The 24038-nt window shown below is 43.3% G+C and overlaps 1 protein-coding gene across 1 annotated transcript; it reads right to left on the bottom strand.

The window, feature by feature from the left end:
* Nucleotides 1-4900: 4900 nt before the first annotated feature.
* LOC143804203 (gastrula zinc finger protein XlCGF66.1-like) lies at nucleotides 4901-23391 on the bottom strand. The gene is made up of 7 exons (XM_077282063.1): nucleotides 23257-23391; nucleotides 12783-12872; nucleotides 12508-12675; nucleotides 12301-12424; nucleotides 12088-12185; nucleotides 6400-6457; nucleotides 4901-6039 (listed from the first exon to the last, which is right to left on the bottom strand). The coding sequence occupies exons 2-7, from the start codon at nucleotides 12858-12860 to the stop codon at nucleotides 5258-5260; spliced, it is 1308 nt and encodes a 435-aa protein (XP_077138178.1). The 5' UTR covers nucleotides 12861-12872; nucleotides 23257-23391; the 3' UTR covers nucleotides 4901-5257.
* Between the last annotated feature and the right edge of the window lie 647 nt (nucleotides 23392-24038).

The raw sequence follows: 24038 nt of genomic DNA, 5'->3' as shown, positions 1-24038 counted from the left end.
GCTGAGCGTGGAACTGCTCCGCTCTGGCGGCACCTGAGCCAGCACTAGTGCCCGTCCTATCTTATGACCCAGAAATTCATGTTGTCTGAAGAAGTTCTGACACCTAGCCAACCAGTGACTCTGAATCCTGTCCTGCCAGTGACACCGAGTCTGTGACTGCGATCCTGACCCTTGGGGTCAGCTGCCAAAGTATTGGGGACTGCCCTTGGAGTGGTACTTGGCGGTTACCTGCAGCTCAAGCCTAACTCCACCATCAGGTGCTGTAGCGCAAAAAACAGGTAGCGGCTTAGTCATGCCCCTCCAGGGTAAACCCACCATATGGCACAGTGGTTTTACGATCCGCATGCTTGACAGATGTCTGCAAGTCAACGGGACTCAATTAAGGTGGTACGTAATCTCTGTACTGACGGAGAGAACAGTCAACAGCATCTTCAGCTCGTGGCCGGCGTTCATAGGAGATTGTGATTTCTGCTGACGATTGGACGATCACAGCTGCATGTCCCTTAAAGAGACTATTGAAACCAGTAAAAAGTAAAAAAAAAAAAAAAGTTTAAAAGAAAAACCGTTCAAATTACCCCTCTTTGCCCCCATTGAAAATAATTTTAAAAAATAAAACACACGTTTTTGGTACTGCTGCTGTCAGAAATGTCCGCTCTATCAAAATCTAAAGTAAATTAATCAGATCGGTAAACGGTGTAACAGGAAAAGAAAAACTCAGAATGACAGGTTTTTGGCAGTCGCAACATTGCGTAGACAACCTCGTAGAAATATATGCAGCTATCATGCTTGGGTCGAGAGACCCATGGTCAGTCCGTGCTTCGCGGTCCATTATCGGACCAAGATCTGCAGACGTCTCAATCAGCCCTTAGAATAGTCAGACTGCGCGATGCCCGACCGCAATAATAGTAACAACAGGCACAATATCAGCTTCTAAAAAAGGCTTGGATGCTGGTCCTATAATAAAGGGCATTGTGAGTTCTAAACCATCTAATGTAGAAGTGAAAGGTTGAACATAACTGACCTACGGCTTTTTTTCATCCTGCATTACCATGTAATAAGCTCCACTATATTCCATATTATATAGTCATGATTCATTCCCTGCTCGGTCTTGTATTCTACAACTCTTCTACACCTGTTGTCGTTTTCTCAATGCACTGCCCTGCTTCGTTTGCTCCCATGATTCTTATTGTGTCCTCCTGTTGCTCCTCATTCTGCCACATCAGCCTCCATTGTTCCATGTAGATCTCCTGACTGCTCCAACTTCATCTGTCCGGACCAAGGGCTTCGAGGATCCACCTCACCAGGTGAGAGATAACATTCCCCTTATTTCTCCATTTTATTTAGCGGTGTCCTTTCATCGATATCCATATTAGAGCGTTTCGGTAATGTTAGTCATAAACCAAAATGGCGCCATTTACTAAAGCTCTTTTACGTTTATATAGCGCAGACAGCCTTAAAACTCATCAGATTCATCGCCTTGTCTCATGTAGGATGATTAATCTAGCTGACCTTCAGTCTAGTTTAAGCTTATACCATTTGCCATCTTACTTTTGTACCACAAAGCTTAGATTTTTGTACACGATATTGTCATTTGGGCCACATCCCTTTCTTCTTGCACGTGTCCTCATCGAGCATGTGGGAAAAGCTGCTGCTGCATCTGACTGCAGCCTTACGTTTCACAATCGTTTAACAAGCGCTCTGCACACAATTTGCTTTCACTTATTTTTTACAGCATTTCACTTTCACTAATTGCATTAGGTGAACTTTGTTTATTGACGACTTTTCTCTTTTACTCTGTCGTTTTAACAGACTCACCACGATTTTGTATGGAAGAGTGGTCTCCATTTTGTACGTCGTCGAACTTCATTTTGTATGCGTTCAACTATTTATCTTGTTTTGTTATTGGCTGTAGAGCTTTTCTTGGCACGAGTGCCACACTTATCTTTTTTAGTGTAATGCCCGACAATATCTTTTTTTTTTTAAATTATGTGATAGTTGGGTCCCCAGAAAATTATGCTATTATTTTTGATACAAACATCTGGTTCTATTTAATCTCAAAGCTGTTTTTTGTCCTTAGGGTTCGTGCAGGCGAGCAGCCTTGTATTTTTCGATATCCGGCATGTTTGCTATTCGCTAGTTTGATGGCCATGCACATGCACAGCATGATCCGGCGACTTAACTGTTCTGGTAAGAGGGTCATGGATGGCGCATGCACCTGTAAGAACTTGAACGTAACCACGATCTTTCTCCGTATACTGGGGGTAATCTCACAACTCCTGACAAAGCCAGGCGAAACATACGTTGGGGCGTAGGATATTTTCTTCTTGGTGAGCTGCTCTTGTACACGTTTGAACATCTTTATCATTGGGGATACGATTACATGTCATCTCTGTAGGTTCATAGAAAGTTACGTGTTTACGTAAGTTATAGGCACTTGTAATTGTGACTGTTATTCTATCTCATCTATATCAGTTACCTGCTCTGTTATAACAGGATTTCCTATATCTATTATGCTCTTATTACTGCTTTATATGGCAATTAACTTGCTTAAAAAAATATAGAAATGTTCTAAGTAATGTAAACTTAACACTCCTGTTTTATTCTATTTATGTATCTATTTTATTTATTCTTACATGTGTAAGTCTAAAGGTTATAGATAAACCGACAGTTATTGGTATTATTAAACATGTACGGTAATCGGGTCTAAATTTGCTAAAGCAAGAACTTGTCATCCTTACTACACGCCATTCCTTCCCTTCTGAATCTGCTGTGTCCTGACAGCAGTTTATATCCACTGGTGGAGGATTTCTGAACTCGTGAAATGTACACAAATGTGTCTCAAGTGGCGCAGACTGTGAAAATATTTTGGGACTGATTCACTGTCAAGTTTGTGTTTTTTGTCTAAATTTTTGTTGCTTTTTGTCAGTTTTTCATTTGCACCTAAAGGTACACTTCTTTTCCTTTGAGATTTTTTTAAATTCAATTTTATGTGTTCGCCTTATTTTCTCCATTCATCATTTTTGGTGGGGATTGTGGTCTTCACAGGGTTTCGGCTGATTCATCAAATGCCACTTTTTACAAATTCATGAACTATGTAAACATATGACCCAGACCCATTACCCCACTCTCGGGATGGGTAACACTCCACTCAATATATAAACATACTGATAAACCAAGCAATTACTGAACTGCAGGTTAAATCAAAAGAGTGTTGTTGTTTTTTTTTTGATAAAAAGTTATAGCTTTATTACTACAAGACAATACAAACATTGAATTAAAACAATGCCTCAAAACCGTAGAAACAAATATATGACAGCAGAAAATCGTGATGAAAATTCAGGTGATAGCAGGTAAGTACTTAATTACATTATGAGCACCTCTTGTTAGAGCATGCTGAGAAAATATCTCTATTAAATCTCCATTATGTTTGACAAAATGTCAACTTAGAATTTATTAAAGGGACATATAAACAGAATCAAGATGCCCTATATAGAGATAGATTAACAATCAATATATTTATGCCCAGCTAACTAATATCACCTACCAATACATAACACGTGTCAAGAAAGACATTTTGAAGCCGAAATCAACTAGTATTCTAACCCATAAATAGTCCTATTTATCCAATCTTATTGTAAACACTAAAAATAGAAACTATAGCAAATTAAGTCAGCAATTGAGTCAGCTTAATTTGCTATAGTTTCTATTTATAGTGTTTACAATAAGATTGGATAAATAGGACTATTTATGGGTTAGAATACTAGTTGATTTCGGCTTCAAAATGTCTTTCTTGACACGTGTTATGTATTGGTAGGTGATATTAGTTAGCTGGGCATAAATATATTGATTGATAATCTATCTCTATATAGGGCATCTTGATTCTGTTTATATGTCCCTTTAATAAATTCTAAGTTGACATTTTGTCAAACATAATGGAGATTTAATAGAGATATTTTCTCAGCATGCTCTATCATCAAGCCTAACAAGAGGTGCTCATAATGTAATTAAGTACTTACCTGCTATCACTTGAATTTTCATCACGATTTTCTGCCGTCATATATTTGTTTCTACGGTTTTGAGGCATTGTTTTACTTCAATGTTGGTATTGTCTTGTAGTAATAAAACTATAACTTTTTATAAAAAAAAAAACAACACTCTTTTGATTTAACCTGCAGTTCAGTAATTGCTTGGTTTATCAGTATGTTTATAAATTCATGAACTAACCTGCTCCATTTTGAAACATCTTGGTGCGAAAACGTCAAGACACAAAAAATGAAAAGTGACAAAAAAAAAAAAAAAGTAAATGATTCACTAAACCAGGGATGGGGAACTTCAGTCCTGCCAGCCATCTACGACCCTTAATAACCTTTTCTCCGGCCCATGGGCAGATTCCTGGGGATCCAAGAGCTTGGACTGGCAGCTGTGTTTGATAGCCGTTGGTCCTTTAATTTCTTCTTGCTCTGTGAGCTGGTGCACACAATGTTCACTACTGAATGCTGAGACTCAGGAAATTAAATATTATATCCTGACACCAGTGCCAGGACGTTCCTTGTGGGAGGAGTTGAAGTGGAATTTGTACAGCCCCCGAAGCGTAGTATAAATACTCAAAATGGCAGAAAAAAGGTTCCCCACCTCTGCACTAAACCCAAAAAAAAAAAAACAGGACAAAAAATGAAAAAAGTAAATGATGAGACGCTTCATTTTTCACTAAACCAATATTTTGATCATTTTTTTTATATTGTCATTACTTCTGGTCCCATCTCCATACTGTGAAAATGTACAGAAATATCCACTCAGCCACTCACTGATCACCATGCCTCAAAAATACCTTCACATTATCTATTCTGCAAACTGAATATCAGGAAGTTCACAAACCAATCAATTTTAGGAATCAGAAATTAAAGGCCAAAACTTAACATGTTTTATTTATTTAGAATAGTGAACAAATCGATAAAGTGAGGCACACGAGTACATACTGGCTCCTGGACCTTGTCTATACTATGGTATGGTAGCTCGTCTCTGTAAATGTAATTCCATGCTAAGCTAAAAACGAGGATATTTAGAGACAAATGTTTCAAAATAAGTAGGAGACAGCGGTGTTCAACTAGAGAGGTAGAAAATGAACTCCTACTCTAGCACTAATGTCCCGCTCTAGTGAGACTTCAAGCTGTGCCATTCTTTTAAAACATGAGACCTGAAGGGATTACTTTGTATATTAGAAGGCATATATAGATAGCCGCTTCACCTCGGAAACATTTTATAAAACAATTTGAACATTAAAATGAGTTTTCTTATGTCTTTCGAAATTGGATTTGTGGGCGAAACATTTCCCACATTCGGAACACGAATACGGTTTCTCCCCTGTGTGAGTTCTCAGATGTTCCAAAACATGTGATTTATTACTGAAACATTTCCCACATTCTGAACAAGCGAACGGCTTCTCACCAGCGTGGATTTTCAGATGAGTCATAAGATATGATCTCCGACTAAAACTTTTCCCACATTCGGTACATGGGTGCGGCTTCTCCCCCGTGTGAGTTCTCTGATGACTTAACCAATTTTTCTTATGGTTAAAACATTTCCCACATTCTAAACATGAAAATGGTTTCTCTCCTGTGTGGATTCTTAGATGGTCCACAAGATGCGATTTCTGGCTAAAATACTTCCCACACTGAGAACATGAATACGGCGTCTCACCCGTGTGAGTTCTCTGATGTCTCTTAAGTTGAATTTCTTTGGCGAAACATTTCCCACATTCTGAACATAAAAATGGCTGTGCGTCTGTCACAGTTTTGTCAGGCAAAGAACGATTAGATTTATTTTTAAAATATTTCCATACGTTTCCAGTTTGCGCCTGGATCAGCGATTGATCAGATGAAGGTATCCAGTGATCGGAGATATCAGAGGATAAATTAATGCACTGAATGACGGCAGGTTCATCATCGGTGATTAATTTGGCTTCTATGATATTGTTTTCCTCTACTTCGTAACAGAGAGACATATTGTGATGTGGATTGAAGTCTCCTATCAAGTGTTCATCTGGAGAAAGAAACAAAAAATTGGATAGTTTTCTAAAGAAACTAATGAAACTTTGCTAAATCTGAGACAACAACAAGCAGGAAACAAAGCACAAAGGACATAGAGGAATATGACACATGGAGAGGTCCCGCAGTACACGGGTAGAAATAGTGGCGGACCACACTCCATTTACATGCCACACCCAATTTTACAGATCCCACACCCCCATTTATATACCACACCCCTTCTACAAGGCCCTCCTTCACCCTAATATTCTTGGAAAAGAGAAAGAGCAATGAGAATGGTAAAAATAACGATCACGAAGAAGACATTGTTTGCGAACTTCCCAGGAGCGAAACAAGATTTGCGAGCGGCTCTTACCACTCAATGACACTGATGAGATGTTTTCAAATCCACTCGACGTTCCACCCGAACTGTCCTGCAAGAATCCCACATTAAAGACATGAGAAGTAATAAAAAGTTACCCTAGTTTATCTTATCCTGATGAAGGTCAAAAATTGTTAAAAACACATGAATGACACCAATCAATCTACAATATAATGTACTGAGGAAAAAAAATAAAAGTGGGATAAAATTGTCTAAAAAAAATTACAACTCCTTCACTGGTTTTTTGGGGTTTTGCTTTTATATAATGTATTCTATGGTAAAAAAATAACTTGGGAACCTGAATAGTCAGGTCAGTGGGATTAGGCAGATGCCAATCTTGTATATACTTTATTATATACATTTTAGTGGTTACAAAAAAAAAATTCAGAACGTTAGAAAAACCAAAAAAATTTGTTTGCATTGCCGGACACTCAGGCCCGTCACTTTTGTATTCTTTTTTTCATGTATTGATGACTTTGTTATTAGCGCCTTTTTTTGGGTACAATGTTTTAATTGCTTTTTATTACATTTTATGTGGGAGGTTCAGTGACCGAAAAATGGCAATTATGGAGTCTGAAATGTTTTTTTCTTTATGGCGTTTACTATATGGGTTATTAATTTAGAAGACACCGCACACTCTAGTAATTGAATATGCAAAAATAGGATAAATTTATTCAACGTAAACAGCACATGGGAGCAAAATTCAAATATATATTAAGTGACCAAGAAAGTAACATTGACGTTTCGACTCTCCCGAGTCTTATTCATATAGTCGCTAAAAGAAAAAATAGAACATGTGCTGTTTATGTTGAATAAATTTATCCTATTTTTGCATATTCAATTACCAGAGTGTGCGGTGTCTTCTAAATTAATATTTAATTGGACTCTTACAGTCCGTGGCACCAGCACCTCGCCCCAAACTGAGTGCACACCATTATACCCTATTTACTATATGGGTGACTCATATTTTCATAGACTGATCATTTAAGGACCCAGCAATACCAAATATGTTTCTTTTAGAATTAAGTAAACAAGGGTCCGTGGGAGCCATGCATACAGGACAGAGACGGTGGGAGCCATGCATACAGGACAGAGACGGGGGAGCCATGCATACCAGGACAGGGACGGGGGCAGCCATGCATACCAGGACAGGGACGGGGGAGCCATGCATACCAGGACAGGGACGGGGGGAGCCATGCATACAGGACAGAGACGGTGGGAGCCATGCATACAGGACAGAGACGGGGGAGCCATGCATACCAGGACAGGGACGGGGGCAGCCATGCATACAGGACAGAGACGGGGGAGCCATGCATACCAGGACAGGGACGGGGGCAGCCATGCATACAAGGACAAGGACGGTGGGAGCCATGCATACAGGACAGAGACCATGGGAGCCATGCATACAGGACAGAGACGGGGGAGCCATGCATACCAGGACAGGGACGGGGGGAGCCATGCATACAGGACAGAGACGGGGGGAGCCATGCATACAGGACAGAGACGGGGGAGCCATGCATACAGGACAGAGACGGGGGAGCCATGCATACAAGGACAGGGACGGGGGAGCCATGCATACAAGGACAGGGACGGTGGGAGCCATGCATACAGGACAGAGATGGGGGAAGCATGCATACCAGGACAGGGACGGGGGAAGCCATGCATACCAGGACAGGGACGGGGGGAGCCATGCATACCAGGACAGGGACGGGGGAGCCATGCATACCAGGACAGGGACGGGGGAGCCATGCATACAAGGACAGGGACGGTGGGAGCCATGCATACAGGACAGAGATGGGGGAACCATGCATACCAGGACAGGGACGGGGGGAGCCATGCATACCAGGACAGGGACGGGGGAAGCCATGGATACCAGGACAGGGACGGGGGGAGCCATGCATACCATGACAGGGACGGGGGGAGCCATGCATACCATGACAGGGACGGGGGGAGCCATGCATACCAGGACAGGGACGGGGGGAGCCATGCATACCAGGACAGGGACGGGGGGAGCCATGCATACCAGGACAGGGACGAGGGGAGCCATGCATACCAGGACAGGGACGGGGGGAGCCATGCATACCAGGACAGGGACGGGGGGAGCCATGCATACCAGAACAGGGACAGGGAGGGCCATGCATACAAGGACAGGGAATGAGGGGACATTGCATACCAGAACAGGGACAGGGAGGGCCATGCATACAAGGACAGGGAATGAGGGGACATTGCATATCTGGCTTATACTCGAGTCAATAGGCTTACCCAGTATTTTGTGGCAAAATTAGGTGCCTCGGCTTATACTCGAGTATATACGGTAATTGTTTTATTGATCCAGTCAGGGCAACCGTCAGGGCATTACTGCCCTTACTGCTGTATGGGGCCCGGTGAACAGCAGCACACAGAGGGGCCCGCAGGTCCAGGGCCTCGCTTATGTGCTACTGTTCATCGGGCCCCATCGTGCAGCAAAGTGGTGCACGCTGCGGTGCACACGTGGGCGCTGGGGCCCGGGAGCTTTCCCGGCTGCCCAGCTCCTGCTCCCTCCGTCTTCTGTGTAATTCCTGTCAGGTGACAGCGCGTAAGCGATGATGTCATCGCGTACGCGCCGCCCGACATGTACCGGACGCTGGAGGCACAGCCGCGCTGCTGGGGAGCGACTGTGAGGTAAGTATACAAAACTTTTTTGTTTCCTGTACAAAATGAATTAAATGGGTGAGGTAAAGGGGACTGTACATAATGAAGTGGGGGGAGGGGGACTGCACATGATTAAGTGGGGAGGGGAGGGACAGCAATTGAATTGAAGGTGGGGGTGGGGAGAGTAAATGATCGGGAGAGAGCAAATAATAATGAATTTTGAGGGCGGGGGAGTAAATTATGTATTGAATGTGGGGGTAGAGCTGTTGATAATGAATAGAGGGTGGGAGAGAGAAGACATGACAATGAATTGGGGCGGAAGGGGCATGTAAATATAATGAGTTGGGGTAGCAGGAGGTTCATAGTGGGGGGGTGTTGAATATGCAGTGACTGGCAATGAATTGGGGGAAAGAGTACAGGGGCTAATTAAATTTATATATTTATTAGATGGGGAAAGTGGCCATGTACAGCTAGAAGGGGCTCAGTGGCGGATTATAGGGTTGAGCGACTTTTACTTTTTTAGGATCGAGTCGGGTTTCGTGTTCTCTCTCTCTCCTCGGACTGTGTAAATCGCTACATCCAAAACGGTAAGATGGCGTTTATACCCCCCACCCCCTTGTGACGCCGCAGAAAGCAAGACGACACCTATGTCATCACGCTGCCCACACTCCTTCATTGGCTGAAAAAATGGCGGTTAAAGCGTCATACGAAACGCGACTCTGGCGCGAAGATCGCCGACCGCATGGCCGATCCCACACTGGGATCGGCTCGGGTTTCACGAAACCCGACTTTGCCGAAAGTCGGCGACTTATGAAATTGACCGATCCGTGTCGCTCAAGCCTAGCGGATTATAATTTATATTTGGAATGGTGGGTGCATATCTATATTCAGACGTGTAGTGTAGAAGGAAGGGAAAAAGAGGGGAATGGGCTCTGGAAGCTGTGCTCTAGCTAACTGTTATTTTATGTAGAGATGAGTCCTGGCAGGAAGAAGTGATGGCGGTCTGTGCTGCATGAAAAAGAAAAGCAAAGATGAAGGACTTCAGCTAGAGACGTCACTGGTACACTGACACTATACATTGTATACTCTGTACAGAGCTCCTGTGTATAATGTCACCAGTGATCACTATATTATCTGTACACTGACACTGAATACAGAGGCTCCTGTGTATAATGTCACTTAGTATTGTGTTTTTTTTTTATTAATGATCAGTATTGTAGTATTCATTCACTATGTGGTGGTAGTATGTGGTCTGGTCATGGTGTGGTGGTATTTGTTCCTTGTATGTGGTATTATTTGGTCACTATGTGGTGGTAATATGTGGTCGGGTCATGGTGTGATGGCATTTGTCCCTTATATGGGGTATTATAGGTCACTATGTGGTGGTAATATGTGGTCTGGTCATGGTGTGACAGTATTTGTCCCTTGTATGTGGTATTATTCGGTCACTATGTGATCTGGGCATGGTGTGATGGCATTTGTCCCTTGTATGTTGTATTAATGGTCACTTAAAAAAAATTTTATGTGACTCATTCCTTTAAAGAAAAATACCTAAAAATATTTTTATATTTAAAGGGAACCTGTCACCTCCAATTGGCGGAATATGTAAATGCCTTTTTTCCGGTCCAATGGGCGGCGTTTCGTCTTCATTTCTCCACCACATCCGTCCCTGTTGTCCGCAATATGTTCGAGAATTAGAGTACTTGTCCTCCATATTTCGCACGTGCGCAATGCAATCTTTGCTCATGCAGTATGCTTTGCCCAACTGTGGGCAAAGCCGAAAAGCATTACTGCGCACGCACTATGTCCCAGAACACAGCGAAATACTTCCGGGACATAGTGCGCATGCGCAGTAATACTTTTCGGTTTTGCCCGCAGTTGGGCAAAGCATACTGTGCGTGTGCGAGCGAAGATTGCATTGCGCACGCGCGAACTATGGAGGACAAGTACTCTAATTCTCGAACATATTGCGGACAACAGGGACTGGTGGGGTGGAGAAATGAAGACGAAACGCCGCCAATCGGACCAGAAAAAAGGCATTTACATATCCCGCCAATTTGAGGTGACAGGTTCCCTTTAAGAGTTTAGAGTAGAGTAGGGCCCAGCCAAATGAGTCTACCGTGTCGTGGTGGCGGCTTAAAAATTCTTTTGGCCAGACCAAAAGCTGCTGGTTCTGAGTGTGATCTGGTGTTTGATGGGAAATGTTAATATCAGATTGATGAGGATGTGGTGGAGAAGTTGAGTTTTTCCAAGAGTGGGTGGTGGAACAGTGGAAGGTTCGAAGGGTGGAGGCGGAGCTGAGGTGGAGCCTACGCGGAGTCTCAAGGGGGCCCCAAAAATGTTGTCAGTATGGAGCCCCCGAAATTCCTAGAGGCAGCCCTGGATCCAGTAGTATAAAAAGGCACAAAATGTAAAAAGGCAGAAAAGAAATATCTCCTGTGCTCCCAGGCAACTTGTTTCAGACTGGCATGGTCTTTTGTCAAGCCTCAATGGACCATGTAGGTATGAAACATGTTGCCTGGGAGCGCAATGGATATTTATTTTCTGCATTAACAACTACTGGATGAATAAAGCAATTCTTTCAAAAAGATGTGAGTGCTGACCATCGTTTATACTTCATACCTTTACATTTATCCACATTGAATCTCAATTTAAAAACAGCTGAAAGTCTAACGCGAGCTTATAGAAAAGCAGAAAACATTTGTACGGACCACAACCAACAATAGACAGGCCAAACGGCATACACTGATCAGCGACAACGTTACCACCGCTCATCAATGAAGGGAATAACGTAGAATATCTTGTGACAAGGGCTCTTGGTAGCAGTGGGATATATCAGGAAGTAAGAGAGCAGTCGGTTCTTCTATTTTTTCTCTGTGACGCACTAAAAATGGACAACTATAAGGACCTGAAAGGTTTTAACATGGGACAAACTGTGAAGACTGGATGTCTGGGTCAGAGAATCTCTACATCACCAAGTCTATATGCCGCGGATATAAGTAGAAGCCTCATTACATCAATCTATAGAGGATTTGTAGGCATTTCATCTACCTGATGATCCCAGGGGACATCTTCCTCCTTCTCTGGCCGATCCTGGGAATATAGAGGACTGGGACTTCTCTCCGGGGGATTTCTCGGACTGGATCCATCTATAGGAAATAACTGCAGTGACTGAATACATTGTCTACATGTGATGAGCAGATGATGGGGAATCTAGACGACTCTCAGACCTGTTCTCTACAACCCAGGAAGGTCTCCTCTTACCCAGAGATGTGATGGACCGGTGATCCTCCATCATGGCGTCCTTGTACAGATCCTTGTGTCCTTCTATATACTCCCACTCCTCCATGGAGAAATAGACGGTGACGTCCTGACACCTTATAGGAACCTGACACACACAATGACCCGCCATTAGCAGACCCCTCCCCCGGCGTTATTGTATAATGTCCCAGCATTCCCGGCAGCGCTCACCTCTCCGCTCAGCAGCTCAGTGATCCTATTGGTCAGTTCTAGGATCTTCTGCTCATGTATCAGTGAATGAGGTGGAGGCTCGGTGATGTCACTCGGGGTCCTGCTCCGCCCTCCTGACACACGGGGGGTCACACACTCCCCAGATGACGTCTTCACTACTGTGTGATCCTGTGTATGGGGAGACGCCGATCACTACACAGAGGACAAGAATCCTTCACCTTTCCCGTCATTTCCCTGCTTTATTCCTAGAGATCAGAGTGATGTGAAGATCTCACCTCTCCAGTGATCCAGTAGATTATCTCCAGGGTGAGGTCTAATATCCGAGCCGCCATGTGGTCTCTGTCCTGCTCCATCCTCGGGGGTCACTAATAGAATAGATCATCATTAGTGATGAGCGAGTGCACTCGTTGCTCGGGTTTTCCTGAGCACGCCTCAGCTGCCTCAATGAAAACTAAATCTCCGAGCAGTTACAAATACTCGGAGGACACCCGGGCGTGCTCAGGAAAACCCGAGCAACGAGTGCACTCGCTCATCACTAATCATCGTCTTTCAAAGTAAAAAGTTTACTTGTGAGATTTATGTACATAAAGACATAGAGGAAACAAGGACTGAGCGCAAAATCACATTTTGAAGAAAATCTTAGATGACGTTCAGGGTGTCATGAATTGGGAGTTACACAGGACGACACACAGTACACAATGCAGGTGACCTATATACCAGACTGAGGATTATATTATGTATTCGGCGTCCGGCTCCCACTATAGCGAATATAGTATTACACAGGATACACACTGCTCAGCACAGCAGGTAAATATGGCAGAAATCTAACACTCTTCTCTTCATACTGGTATATGTTCATTTTCTCTGCTATTTACCCTTGTAAAGCCTGAATCTCTCTTCTCCCTTTGCAACATTTAGTTTATGATATGTCCAATCTCTTGTGTCTGTTCCCAAACGCTGTAAGGTTATCTAATTAAACCTAAAGCTCGCCTTCAAGTTTGTTTGTTTGTCTTTGCATATTATTTGCCTCCTTTTCCTCACCTATGATTCAGCAAAATCTTTTACTGTCGCCCTTATTCATTTGCGACTCTCGTCTGGACTATTGCAACTCTCTACTGATCGTTCTCCCTCTTACTAAACTCTCCGCTCTCCAATCCGTCCTGAATGCAGCAGCCAGGATCATATTCCTGTCAGGGTGGATTGATTTAAATCACGCCGATTTAAATCATGATTTAAATCACGATTTAAATCAAAAGATTTTTTTCTATTTAAATCGGATCGATTTAAATCATGATTTTAATCATGATTTAAATCACTGATTTAAATCAAAAGGTTTTTTTTAATATAAATCACGATTAAAATGAGAAGTGAGAGCAGTGCGCATGTGCGCCCATAGTTACACGGACGAAACTAGGGGCAACGATCTAACGCCAGGGTGAGGGGGGGACCCCAAAGTAAGTAAAAATCTTTTTTGTTTTACTATATGGCAATAGGTAGGTGTTTAAAAGCAGCATGTCTTAATTGTATAAACTATTAATAGCCTCCACATTTTGTTCATACTGCCCCTTTAATTCCACACTTCTAGCTTGGTTTCACTTTTGGTTTAGTTTCTTTTTCCATTCAGTTGACATGCCCAAACTTGTTGGATAGTCAGCATCCTACAGAAACCTCTGGAAGAGCATGGCATTGTGAATGTTACACATATACAGCCTTTATTCTACTGAGTTAAACAACTCAGCTTTATCTCATGATGGAAGAACCTTTGGATGGTAAAATATTTTCCTCAAAAAGCAGTTTATTGAAAAAAATCCGATTTAAATCAAAAAAATCCGATTTAAATCAAAAAAATCCGATTTTTTTTATTTTTTTTAAAAAACATTGATTTTTATCCACCCTGATTCCTGTGCAGCCGCTACACCGATGCCCCAACCCTGTGCCAGCCATTACACTGGTTACCCATCCGCTACAGAGCAGGGCTGTGGAGTCAGTAAGCCAAACCACAGACTCCTCAACTCCGACTCCACACCAGCCGCACTACTGATCACGTACATAAATAGAAAAAAACCTCTCCAAATCATAATTTACCATATATATTGCGATGTCTACCTAACATCTATATGCCAATTGCATATTGTGAACATAAGCGACTCAGGAGCTGCATATTATACAAAAAAAGGAAAAGAGTCATAGCTAGATAAATAGAAAATAGATACCAAATTTTATTAAATACAAATTAAACACACCATACAAAAATTATGTTTAAAAGAAGCAACGTATAGAGCAATCAAAAATAGGCCAGTAAATGTATATTGGGTTAGTGACAAAATATCGCCCAAGATAGTGAGTGCCAGCGGACCTGCAGCACAACTAGGGATGTAAAATCTTAATTGTCACATAAAAAGAAAAACAGAACACTGGATAGTGACTAGTTAGTATAGCTTAGGGTGGACAGAGTAACTGTCATAATCAGGCTCACAGGTGCAACCAGCTACCAGCGGCTGATTTATAAAGCATATCCACCCATTAAAGTGTACCAAACTAACAAACTCCAGCGGCAAAAGTATATCAGCTGACAAAGAAAGATAATAAATATACATGTGAAGTCACATAACATTACCCGTCATGGTGTAGTGCAGGGCGGCTGGGACTCTCCCCGACGTACGTTTCAGTACGAATGACCTTCCTCAGGGGGCGTGGCTATTACTAGAAAGTGTCTCAGTATTTATATGCGTCCGAACTGATCACATGGTCAGAAGGCACCAATAGGAATAAGCTGGGCGCGCACCATCGCATCGCTGCCCATCACCGCACAGCGGCACCAAGAATCCGGACCCAGGTCACATGGGGCGGCCGGCGCCTGGCCGTCACCAAGCAACCTGGTACACGGAAGTCGGCACCGTCCCACGGCATGTTAGCAGACAGTGAAAAGGTACCGTGCGCGTCAGACTGCACCAGGGCTATAAAGAGATAATATATCGGCGTTTATACTGCAACCAGCAAGTGCTTTTTTCCGTGCTGCAGATACAACCATATAATATGTATTGAATCCAAAAAATGACACCCATTTTTTTAAAAACACCAAAAAAAAAAAAAAAAAAAAAAAAAAAGGGGAGAAAAGAAGGGGGGAAGGGGGAAGGGAGGGGGAAAGGGGAAAAGCGGAGGAACAATAGGGAACATAAGCTGTATATTATAAATATTACAGTAGAGATGTAGTCCGTTTCTTCCCACCACATATAGCATCGGGTGAATAGATTTTTCTAATAGATGGCATAATTCCAGCACAATTTCCGATGATGGAAAAAAGAGGAGCACTTTTCTTCCATCCAAGTAAGGAAGGTCATTCGTACTGAAACGTACGTCGGGGAGAGTCCCAGCCGCCCTGCACTACACCATGACGGGTAATGTTATGTGACTTCACATGTATATTTATTATCTTTCTTTGTCAGCTGATATACTTTTGCCGCTGGAGTTTGTTAGTTTGGTACACTTTAATGGGTGGATATGCTTTATAAATCAGCCGCTGGTAGCTGGTTGCACCTGTGAGCCTGATTATGACAGTTACTCTGTCCACCCTAAGCTATACTAACTAGTCACTATCCAGTGTTCTGTTTTTCTTTTTATGTGACAATTAAGATTTTACATCCCTAGTTGTGCTGCAGGTCCGCTGGCACTCACTATCTTGGGCGATATTTTGTCACTAACCCAATATACATTTACTGGCCTATTTTTGATTGCTCTATACGTTGCTTCTTTTAAACATAATTTTTGTATGGTGTGTTTAATTTGTATTTAATAAAATTTGGTATCTATTTTCTATTTATCTAGCTATGACTCTTTTCCTTTTTTTGTATAATCACGTACATAAAGTGTAGCACAGATTCATCAACTAAAAGCCAAGATCCTTATATCAGGAACAGGACAGACATTTATAGGACATTTCATAACTTCCCCAAATTCTTCAGCACATTCTGCATTGCACTACTGTACCCAATTTATTATATATTTTAGGAGTTGGAGGTGCTTCATTTTATTCGAACTCCACCAAAATGGACACCAACTCCACAGCCCTGCTACAGAGTTCTGCACTTCTTTTTTTTTCCTAGAAGTTGGTGGAGGTTTTTCCTCTTTTGTGTTTTTTGTTTAGAGTAGGACCGGCAAGATACAAGGACCCTTGACGCGGGTTGCCGTCTCAAGTATCGTGGCCATAATATAAACCAATACCTTGCATACATTATTATGTTTTTGTGCACTTTATATCTTTCAGGGTGCAGTTGGACCCGTTTGGCTCTGTATACTGTGGCCGCTGTTCACACAGGATGCATTAGTCAGCACTGATTAAGCCCGCCATATGGCATCACTAATAGGCTTTGAGTCAGATGCTCTGCATTTCTGTGTGAACACGCCACATACAGTTTATTTGTCTGCACTGGTGTGCCAAGCGGCCAATCCCTGATTGTAGGCTGGCTGCCTCATCGGTATTATTGCACCTGTGTAGTTGCCATTTTAACTTGGGTCAGCTGCACCTTGAAAGTGCATTTGTTTGGAGGCCGTGACAGGTAAGCAACGTTACCTGTGTACTGTTTTTTTTTTTAGAGTTCTGCACTGCCCTACATCTGCTCCCTCATCAGTCTATTACCCTACTCATCCTCTTTGCACCATTAATGACCTAAGACTAACATCCTCCATTATCCAAACTTCCCACTCCCATATCCATGGCTTCTCTCGTGCTGTCCCCGTTTTCTGGAAAGCACTACCCACAGGACAATCCAGTTAATTGCCAGTATCCAGCTTCAAGCCTGCTCTAAAAACACATCTCTTTAGACTAACCTTCCCTGCTCTCCCTTAAATGCACACAATAGCACTGTGTATCTGCACTGTATTAGCACTTTTTACCATTTGCCTTTTGTGTCCCCCTGCCTTGCGCAGGCATGTACTATGGAGGACAGAGAATGAATTTCAATCCAATATTGCAGCCAGCGGGTAAGGAAAGGGTGAATCAAACACCCGAAAACCCCGCCTGTCATGGTTCCCAATGGCAGGGGAACGTCAGGACACATAAATAACGAACGAGCTCTTGGGTGATGGAATCTCGAGCTGACCGTGAGCTAAACCTACCACACAACTAATAGTGGCCGGGGGGCGTGCCTAAGTTTTATCCCTAGAAGTCTCTCGCCAGCCGGAGAACTACCTTACCCTAGTAGAGGAAAAAACAGACCTGGCTTACCTCTAGGGAAATTCCCCCAAAAAGGAGACAGAAGCCCCCCACATATATTGACGGTGAGTTCAGAGGAAAAGACATACGCAGTATGAAGGTAGGTTCAGCAAAGCGAGGTCCGCTTACTAGATAGTAGAAAGATACAAAAGGGAACTGCACGGTCAGCTGAAAACCCTTTTAAAATACCATCCTGAAATTACTTTAAAACTCATGTGTCAACTCATGACACCGGAGTGGTAATTTCAGCCCACAAGAGCTTCCAGCTACAGAGAAAGACTTAACTGTAAACTGGAACAAAAATGCAACAAACTTAGGACTAAGAGTCCAACTTAGCTGATCAGTAGTCTAGGAGCAGGAACATGCAACAGAAAGGCTCTGGTTACATTGATGGCCGGCAAGGCAATGACTGAAGAGCAGGATTAAATAGGAACACCCCACTACTGATGAAAACAGGTGAACTGAGAAAGAAAACAGACCCGAGTCACCAGTACCACTAGCCACCACCAGAAGGAGCCCAAAAGCAGATTCACAACACCCGCCCATATGACTGAAAACTGGTCCCGCCAAATTCAGGTGACAGGATCCCTTTAAGGCCTTATTCAGAAGTCCGGAATCACATAGGTGTTGTTATTCTCATGGATAAAACTGATATCTAAAAGGGCTAAAGTTACAGATGACACATTTCCTTTGTATTTTAGGCAAAAAAAATGTGTCATCTTTTAAAATTTTAAAAATTACAAAAAGGAAAATGGGCAGATGCAAAAGTTTGTTGCTTCTTGCATGGTGAGTACCTAGTAGCTCCCCCTTTTGAAAGTATCACAGCTTGTAAACACTTTTTGTAGACAGACAAGTCTTTCAATTCCTGTTTGAGGGATTTTCATCCATTCTTTCTTGGAGAATTCCTCCGTTCTATGAGATTCCTGGGTCGTCTTGCATCCTCTGATATTTTGAGGTCTAGACACAGATTTTCAATGATGTTCAGATCAGGGGACTGTGAGGGCCATTGTAAAACCTTTAGCTTGCGGCTTTTGAGGTCGTCTATTGTGGATTGTGATGTGTGTTTAGGATCATTATCCATTTGTAGAAGCCATCCTCTATTTCTTTTGCCTTCAGCTTTTTGCAGATGGTGTTATGCTTACCTCAAGAATTTGTTGAAATTTCATTGGATCCATTCTTTCCTCTACCCCTGAAATGTTCCCTGTGCCATTGGCTGCAAACACAACCCCAAGGCAAGATTGATCCACCCCAATGCTTAATGGTTGGTGAGATGTTCTTTTCCTGAAATTCTGTGCCTTTTTCTCCAAACATACCTCTGATCATTGTGGCCAAAGATTTCTATTTTATCCTCATCGGTCTACAGGACTTGTTTACAAAATGCATCAGGCTTGTTTAGATGTTCTTTCACATATTTCTCACACCAACTTTTATGGCGAGGACACAGGAGAGGTTTTCTTCTGATGACACTTCCATGAAGGCCATATTTGTGCAGGTGTCTCTCTGAACAGTAGAAAAATGTACCACAACTACAGAGTCTGCTAAATCTTTCTGAAGGTATTTCGCAGTCAAGTGGGGGTTCTGATTTGCCTCTCTAGCAATTCTACGAGCAGCTCTCACTGAAATTTTGCTTGGTCTTCCAGACCTTATCTTGATCTCCACTGTTCCTGGTAACTGCCATTACTTATTAACATTTCAAACTGAGGAAAGGTCAACTTGAAAACGCTTTGCTATCTTCTTCAAGCCTTCTCCTGCTTTGTGGCCTCCACCATTTTCATTTTCAGAGTGATCGGCAGCTGCTTAGAAGAACCCATGGCTGCTGGATTTTGGCACAAGGTTAGAGGAGGCTGGGTTTTTATAAACAATAATCATTTTGACAAGGGGTGCACGAACATTTACATGTCACTGTACAGTCTATGAGCCTGTTCACGTTTGTACTTTTTTTTTAGGGCACGTGTGTCCGATATGTTGATGAGGGTTGGGGATTAAAATCACACATACAAGTCTACGGGTCAAGGAAAATGATGGACAGCACAGGGATGGCACGAGCGTACAATCCGTGCGCTGTCTCTGATTAACAATGTAATATATAGAAGTTTTGCAGATTTTGTTTTTTTCATCAGTTAAAAATCACTGATAAAACTCTGATGGTAAAAACTGCCAGACGAACCAAACACTGATGAAAACTCAGACTGAAACCACTGATGGACAAAGGTCCGTGTTTATTCCTAGGAGAAAAATCACAGATCTGTGAATGAGGCCTTACAGCAAGTGATTCTGCCATCCACCCAAAACCACAGCCATTTCCATTGTCAATCTGCCCTGCAGGAAGCCTGTGCCCACATTCTACCACTTATCTCCACTGCACATCATCCCAAATTAGAAGACAGCACACCATTAGTATACGCGCTCTTAAAGGGGAATTCCACTTAAAAAACATTCTTCTCCCACAACAATCCCCCACTGTTCTCATTGCTGCGCTACCTGGTCCCCGCCATTCCTTCTGTCGTTGTACCCCTATGAATATCACTTCTAAAGCCAATACTGAAAGACAAAATTATCAAAGATATTGAAGTATATTTGTCTAAATAATAATCAAAGTATAAATATTTACCAGAACACTTCTCAACACAAATACTTCAAAAGATCACTGCGGAGGATAGCGACCGGCTGAGCAGTCACTTACTGTGTCTCAAGTCCCCCCCGAGTATATTATATGCACAGCCCCCCCCCACAATTACATACACAGCCCCCAAATTATATACAGACCCCCAAATTATATACACAGCCCCCCTCCACAATTACATACACAGCCCCCTCCCAAGTATATTATATACAGCCCCCTCCACAATTATATACAGAGCCCCTCCCAAGTATATTATATACAGCCCCCTCCACAATTATATACACAGCCCCCAAATTATATACACAGCCCCCCTCCACAATTACATACAGCCCCCTCCACAATTATATACAGCCCCCTCCCAAGTATATTATATACAGCCCCCTCCAAAGTATATTATATGCACAGCCCCCTCCACAATTATATGCACAGCCCCCAAATTATATACAGACCCCCAAATTATATACACAGCCCCCCTCCACAATTATATACACAGCCCCTCCCAAGTATATTATATACAGCCCCCTGCACAATTATATACACAGCCCCCAAATTATATACACAGCCCCCCTCCACAATTATATACAGCCCCCTCCCAAGTATATTATATACAGCCCCCTCCAATTATACACAGCCCCCTCCACAATTATATACAGCCCCCTCCCAAGTAAATTATACACAGCCCCCTCCACAATTATATACAGCCCCCTCCCAAGTAAATTATACACAGCCCCCTCCACAATTATATACAGCCCCCTCCCAAGTAAATTATACACAGCCCCTCCCAAGTATATTATATACAGCCCCCTCCACAATTATATACATAGCCCCTCCCAAGTATATTATATACAGCCCCCTCCACAATTATAGACACAGCCCCTCCCAAGTATATTATATACAGCCCCCTCCACAATTATAGACACAGCCCCTCCCAAGTATATTATGTACACAGCCCCCCCAATTATATACCCCCAATTATATACACAGCCCCCCCAAATTATATACAGAGACCCCCCAATTAAAAATACACAGCACCTCCCAAGTATATTATATACAGACCCACCAAGTATATTATATACACAACCCCCCAGTATATTATATAGTCTCTCCTCCATTTAAATACACAGCCCCTCCCAATTATATACAGACTCCGAGTACATTATACATTCAGCCCTCCAATTATATACACAGCCCCAGTATATTAAATACAGTCCCTCCCCCAATTATATACACAATCCCACGAGTACATTATAAACACAGCCCCCCAGTATATTATATACACAGCCCCCCCTTATATTATATACACAGACCCCCAGTATATTATATACACAGCCCCAGTATATTAAATACAGTCCCTCCCCCAATTATATACACAATCTCACGAGTACATTATATACACAGCCCCCCCAGTATATTATATACACAGCCCCCCCAGTATATTATATACACAGCCCCCCCCAGTATATTATATACACAGCCCCCCCCAGTATATTATATACACAGCCCCCCCCAGTATATTATATACACAGCCCCCCCTTATATTATATACACAGACCCCCAGTATATTATATACACAGCCCCAGTATATTAAATACAGTCCCTCCCCCAATTATATACACAATCTCACGAGTACATTATATACACAGCCCCCCCCAGTATATTATATACACAGCCCCCCCCAGTATATTATATACACAGCCCCCCCAGTATATTATATACACAGCCCCCCCAGTATATTATATACACAGCCCCCCCCGTATATTATATACACAGCCCCCCCCAGTATATTATATGCACAGCCCCCCCAGTATATTATATACACAGCCCCCCCAGTATATTATATACACAGCCCCCCCCAGTATATTATATACACAGCCCCCCCAGTATATTATATACACAGCCCCCCCTTATATTATATACACAGACCCCCAGTATATTATATACACAGCCCCAGTATATTAAATACAGTCCCTCCCCAAATTATATACACAATCTCACGAGTACATTATATACACAGCCCCCCCAGTATATTATATACACAGCCCCCCCAGTATATTATATACACAGCCCCCCCCGTATATTATATACACAGCCCCCCCCAGTATATTATATGCACAGCCCCCCCAGTATATTATATACACAGCCCCCCCAGTATATTATATACACAGCCCCCCCCAGTATATTATATACACAGCCCCCCCAGTATATTATATACACAGCCCCCCCAGTATATTATATACACAGCCCCCCCAGTATATTATATACACAGCCCCCCCAGTATATTATATACACAGCCCCCCCAGTATATTATATACACAGCCCCCCCAGTATATTATATACACAGCCCCCCCAGTATATTATATACACAGCCCCCCCAGTATATGATATACACAGCCCCCCCAGTATATTATATACACAGCCCCCCCAGTATATTACAAACACAGCCCCCCCCAGTATATTACATACACAGCCCCCCCAGTATATTATATACACAGCCCCCAGTATATTATATGCACAGCCCCCCAGTATATTATATACACAGCCCCCCCCCAGTATATTATATACACAGCCCCCCCCCAGTATATTATATACACAGCCCCCCCCCCAGTATATTATATACACAGCCCCCCCCCAGTATATTATATACACAGCCCCCCCCCAGTATATTATATACACAGCCCCCCCCCAGTATATTATATACACAGCCCCCCCCCCCAGTATATTATATACACAGACACCCAATTGTATTATATACACTGTCCCCGAGCATATCATATGCACAAGACCCCCACAGAGTACATTCTACACGTCAGGCCGCCCCCCGCATCATGTTCACCATCCAGGACAACTGCGGGATAAGAAACCGAGAGAGGAAAGCAGAATATACAGAGAGGAAACAAAGGAAGCGGCGGCTCACCGAGCGATCACTGCGCATGTCACCTCCTGCTGGGGACAGGACCTGTGCTGACGTCACCGTCATGTGATCAGGTAATTACATGGCAGAGACTGTAGGACCTTCCATACATCACAGGAAATGCCCTGCTTTACTCCTCCCCTCACGTGACTGATCATCATCACATGACCATGACATCACCACAACTGCTGCAGTAACTAGGATACAAGTACAGAGGACGAGTCTATGGCTGTGCAGCCGTCAGAGCGTGGAGATAATCAGTGTCCGCTCCCCATGGTCTCCTCTCACACAGACCGCTCCCCATGGTCTCCTCACACACAGACCGCTCCCCATGGTCTCCTCTCACACAGACCGCTCCCCATGGTCTCCTCACACACAGACCGCTCCCCATGGTCTCCTCACACACAGACCGCTCCCCATGGTCTCCTCACACACAGACCGCTCCCCATGGTCTCCTCACACACAGACCGCTCCCCATGGTCTCCCCTCTATCACACAGACCGCTCCCCATGGTCTCCCCTCCATCACGCAGTCCGCTCCCCATGGTCTCCCCTCTATCACACAGACCGCTCCCCATGGTCTCCCCTCTATCACACAGACCGCTCCCCATGGTCTCCCCTCTATCACACAGACCACCCCCATGGTCTCCTCTCTATCACACAGACCGCTCCCCATGGTCTCCCCTCTATCACACAGACCGCTCCCCATGGTCTCCCCTCTATCACACAGACCGCTCCCCATGGTCTCCCCTCTATCACACAGACCGCTCCCCATGGTCTCCCCTC

Source organism: Ranitomeya variabilis, chromosome 2 (assembly GCF_051348905.1).
Source record: "Ranitomeya variabilis isolate aRanVar5 chromosome 2, aRanVar5.hap1, whole genome shotgun sequence".
Classification (NCBI taxonomy): Eukaryota; Metazoa; Chordata; class Amphibia; order Anura; family Dendrobatidae; genus Ranitomeya; species Ranitomeya variabilis.
This window is presented reverse-complemented; position numbering and strand designations above follow the sequence as displayed.

Bases quoted from the DNA above. Each gene is read 5' to 3' on its own strand.
- LOC143804203 (XM_077282063.1), bottom strand. From the start codon at position 12,860: ATGGAGCAGGACAGAGACCACATGGCGGCTCGGATATTAGACCTCACC. The intron at 12,676-12,782 runs GTGAGATCTTCA...CCCCATACACAG, and splicing joins TCTACTGGATCACTGGAGAG to GATCACACAGTAGTGAAGAC. The intron at 6,040-6,399 runs GTAAGAGCCGCT...TTCTTTCTCCAG, and splicing joins CTCATCAGTGTCATTGAGTG to ATGAACACTTGATAGGAGAC.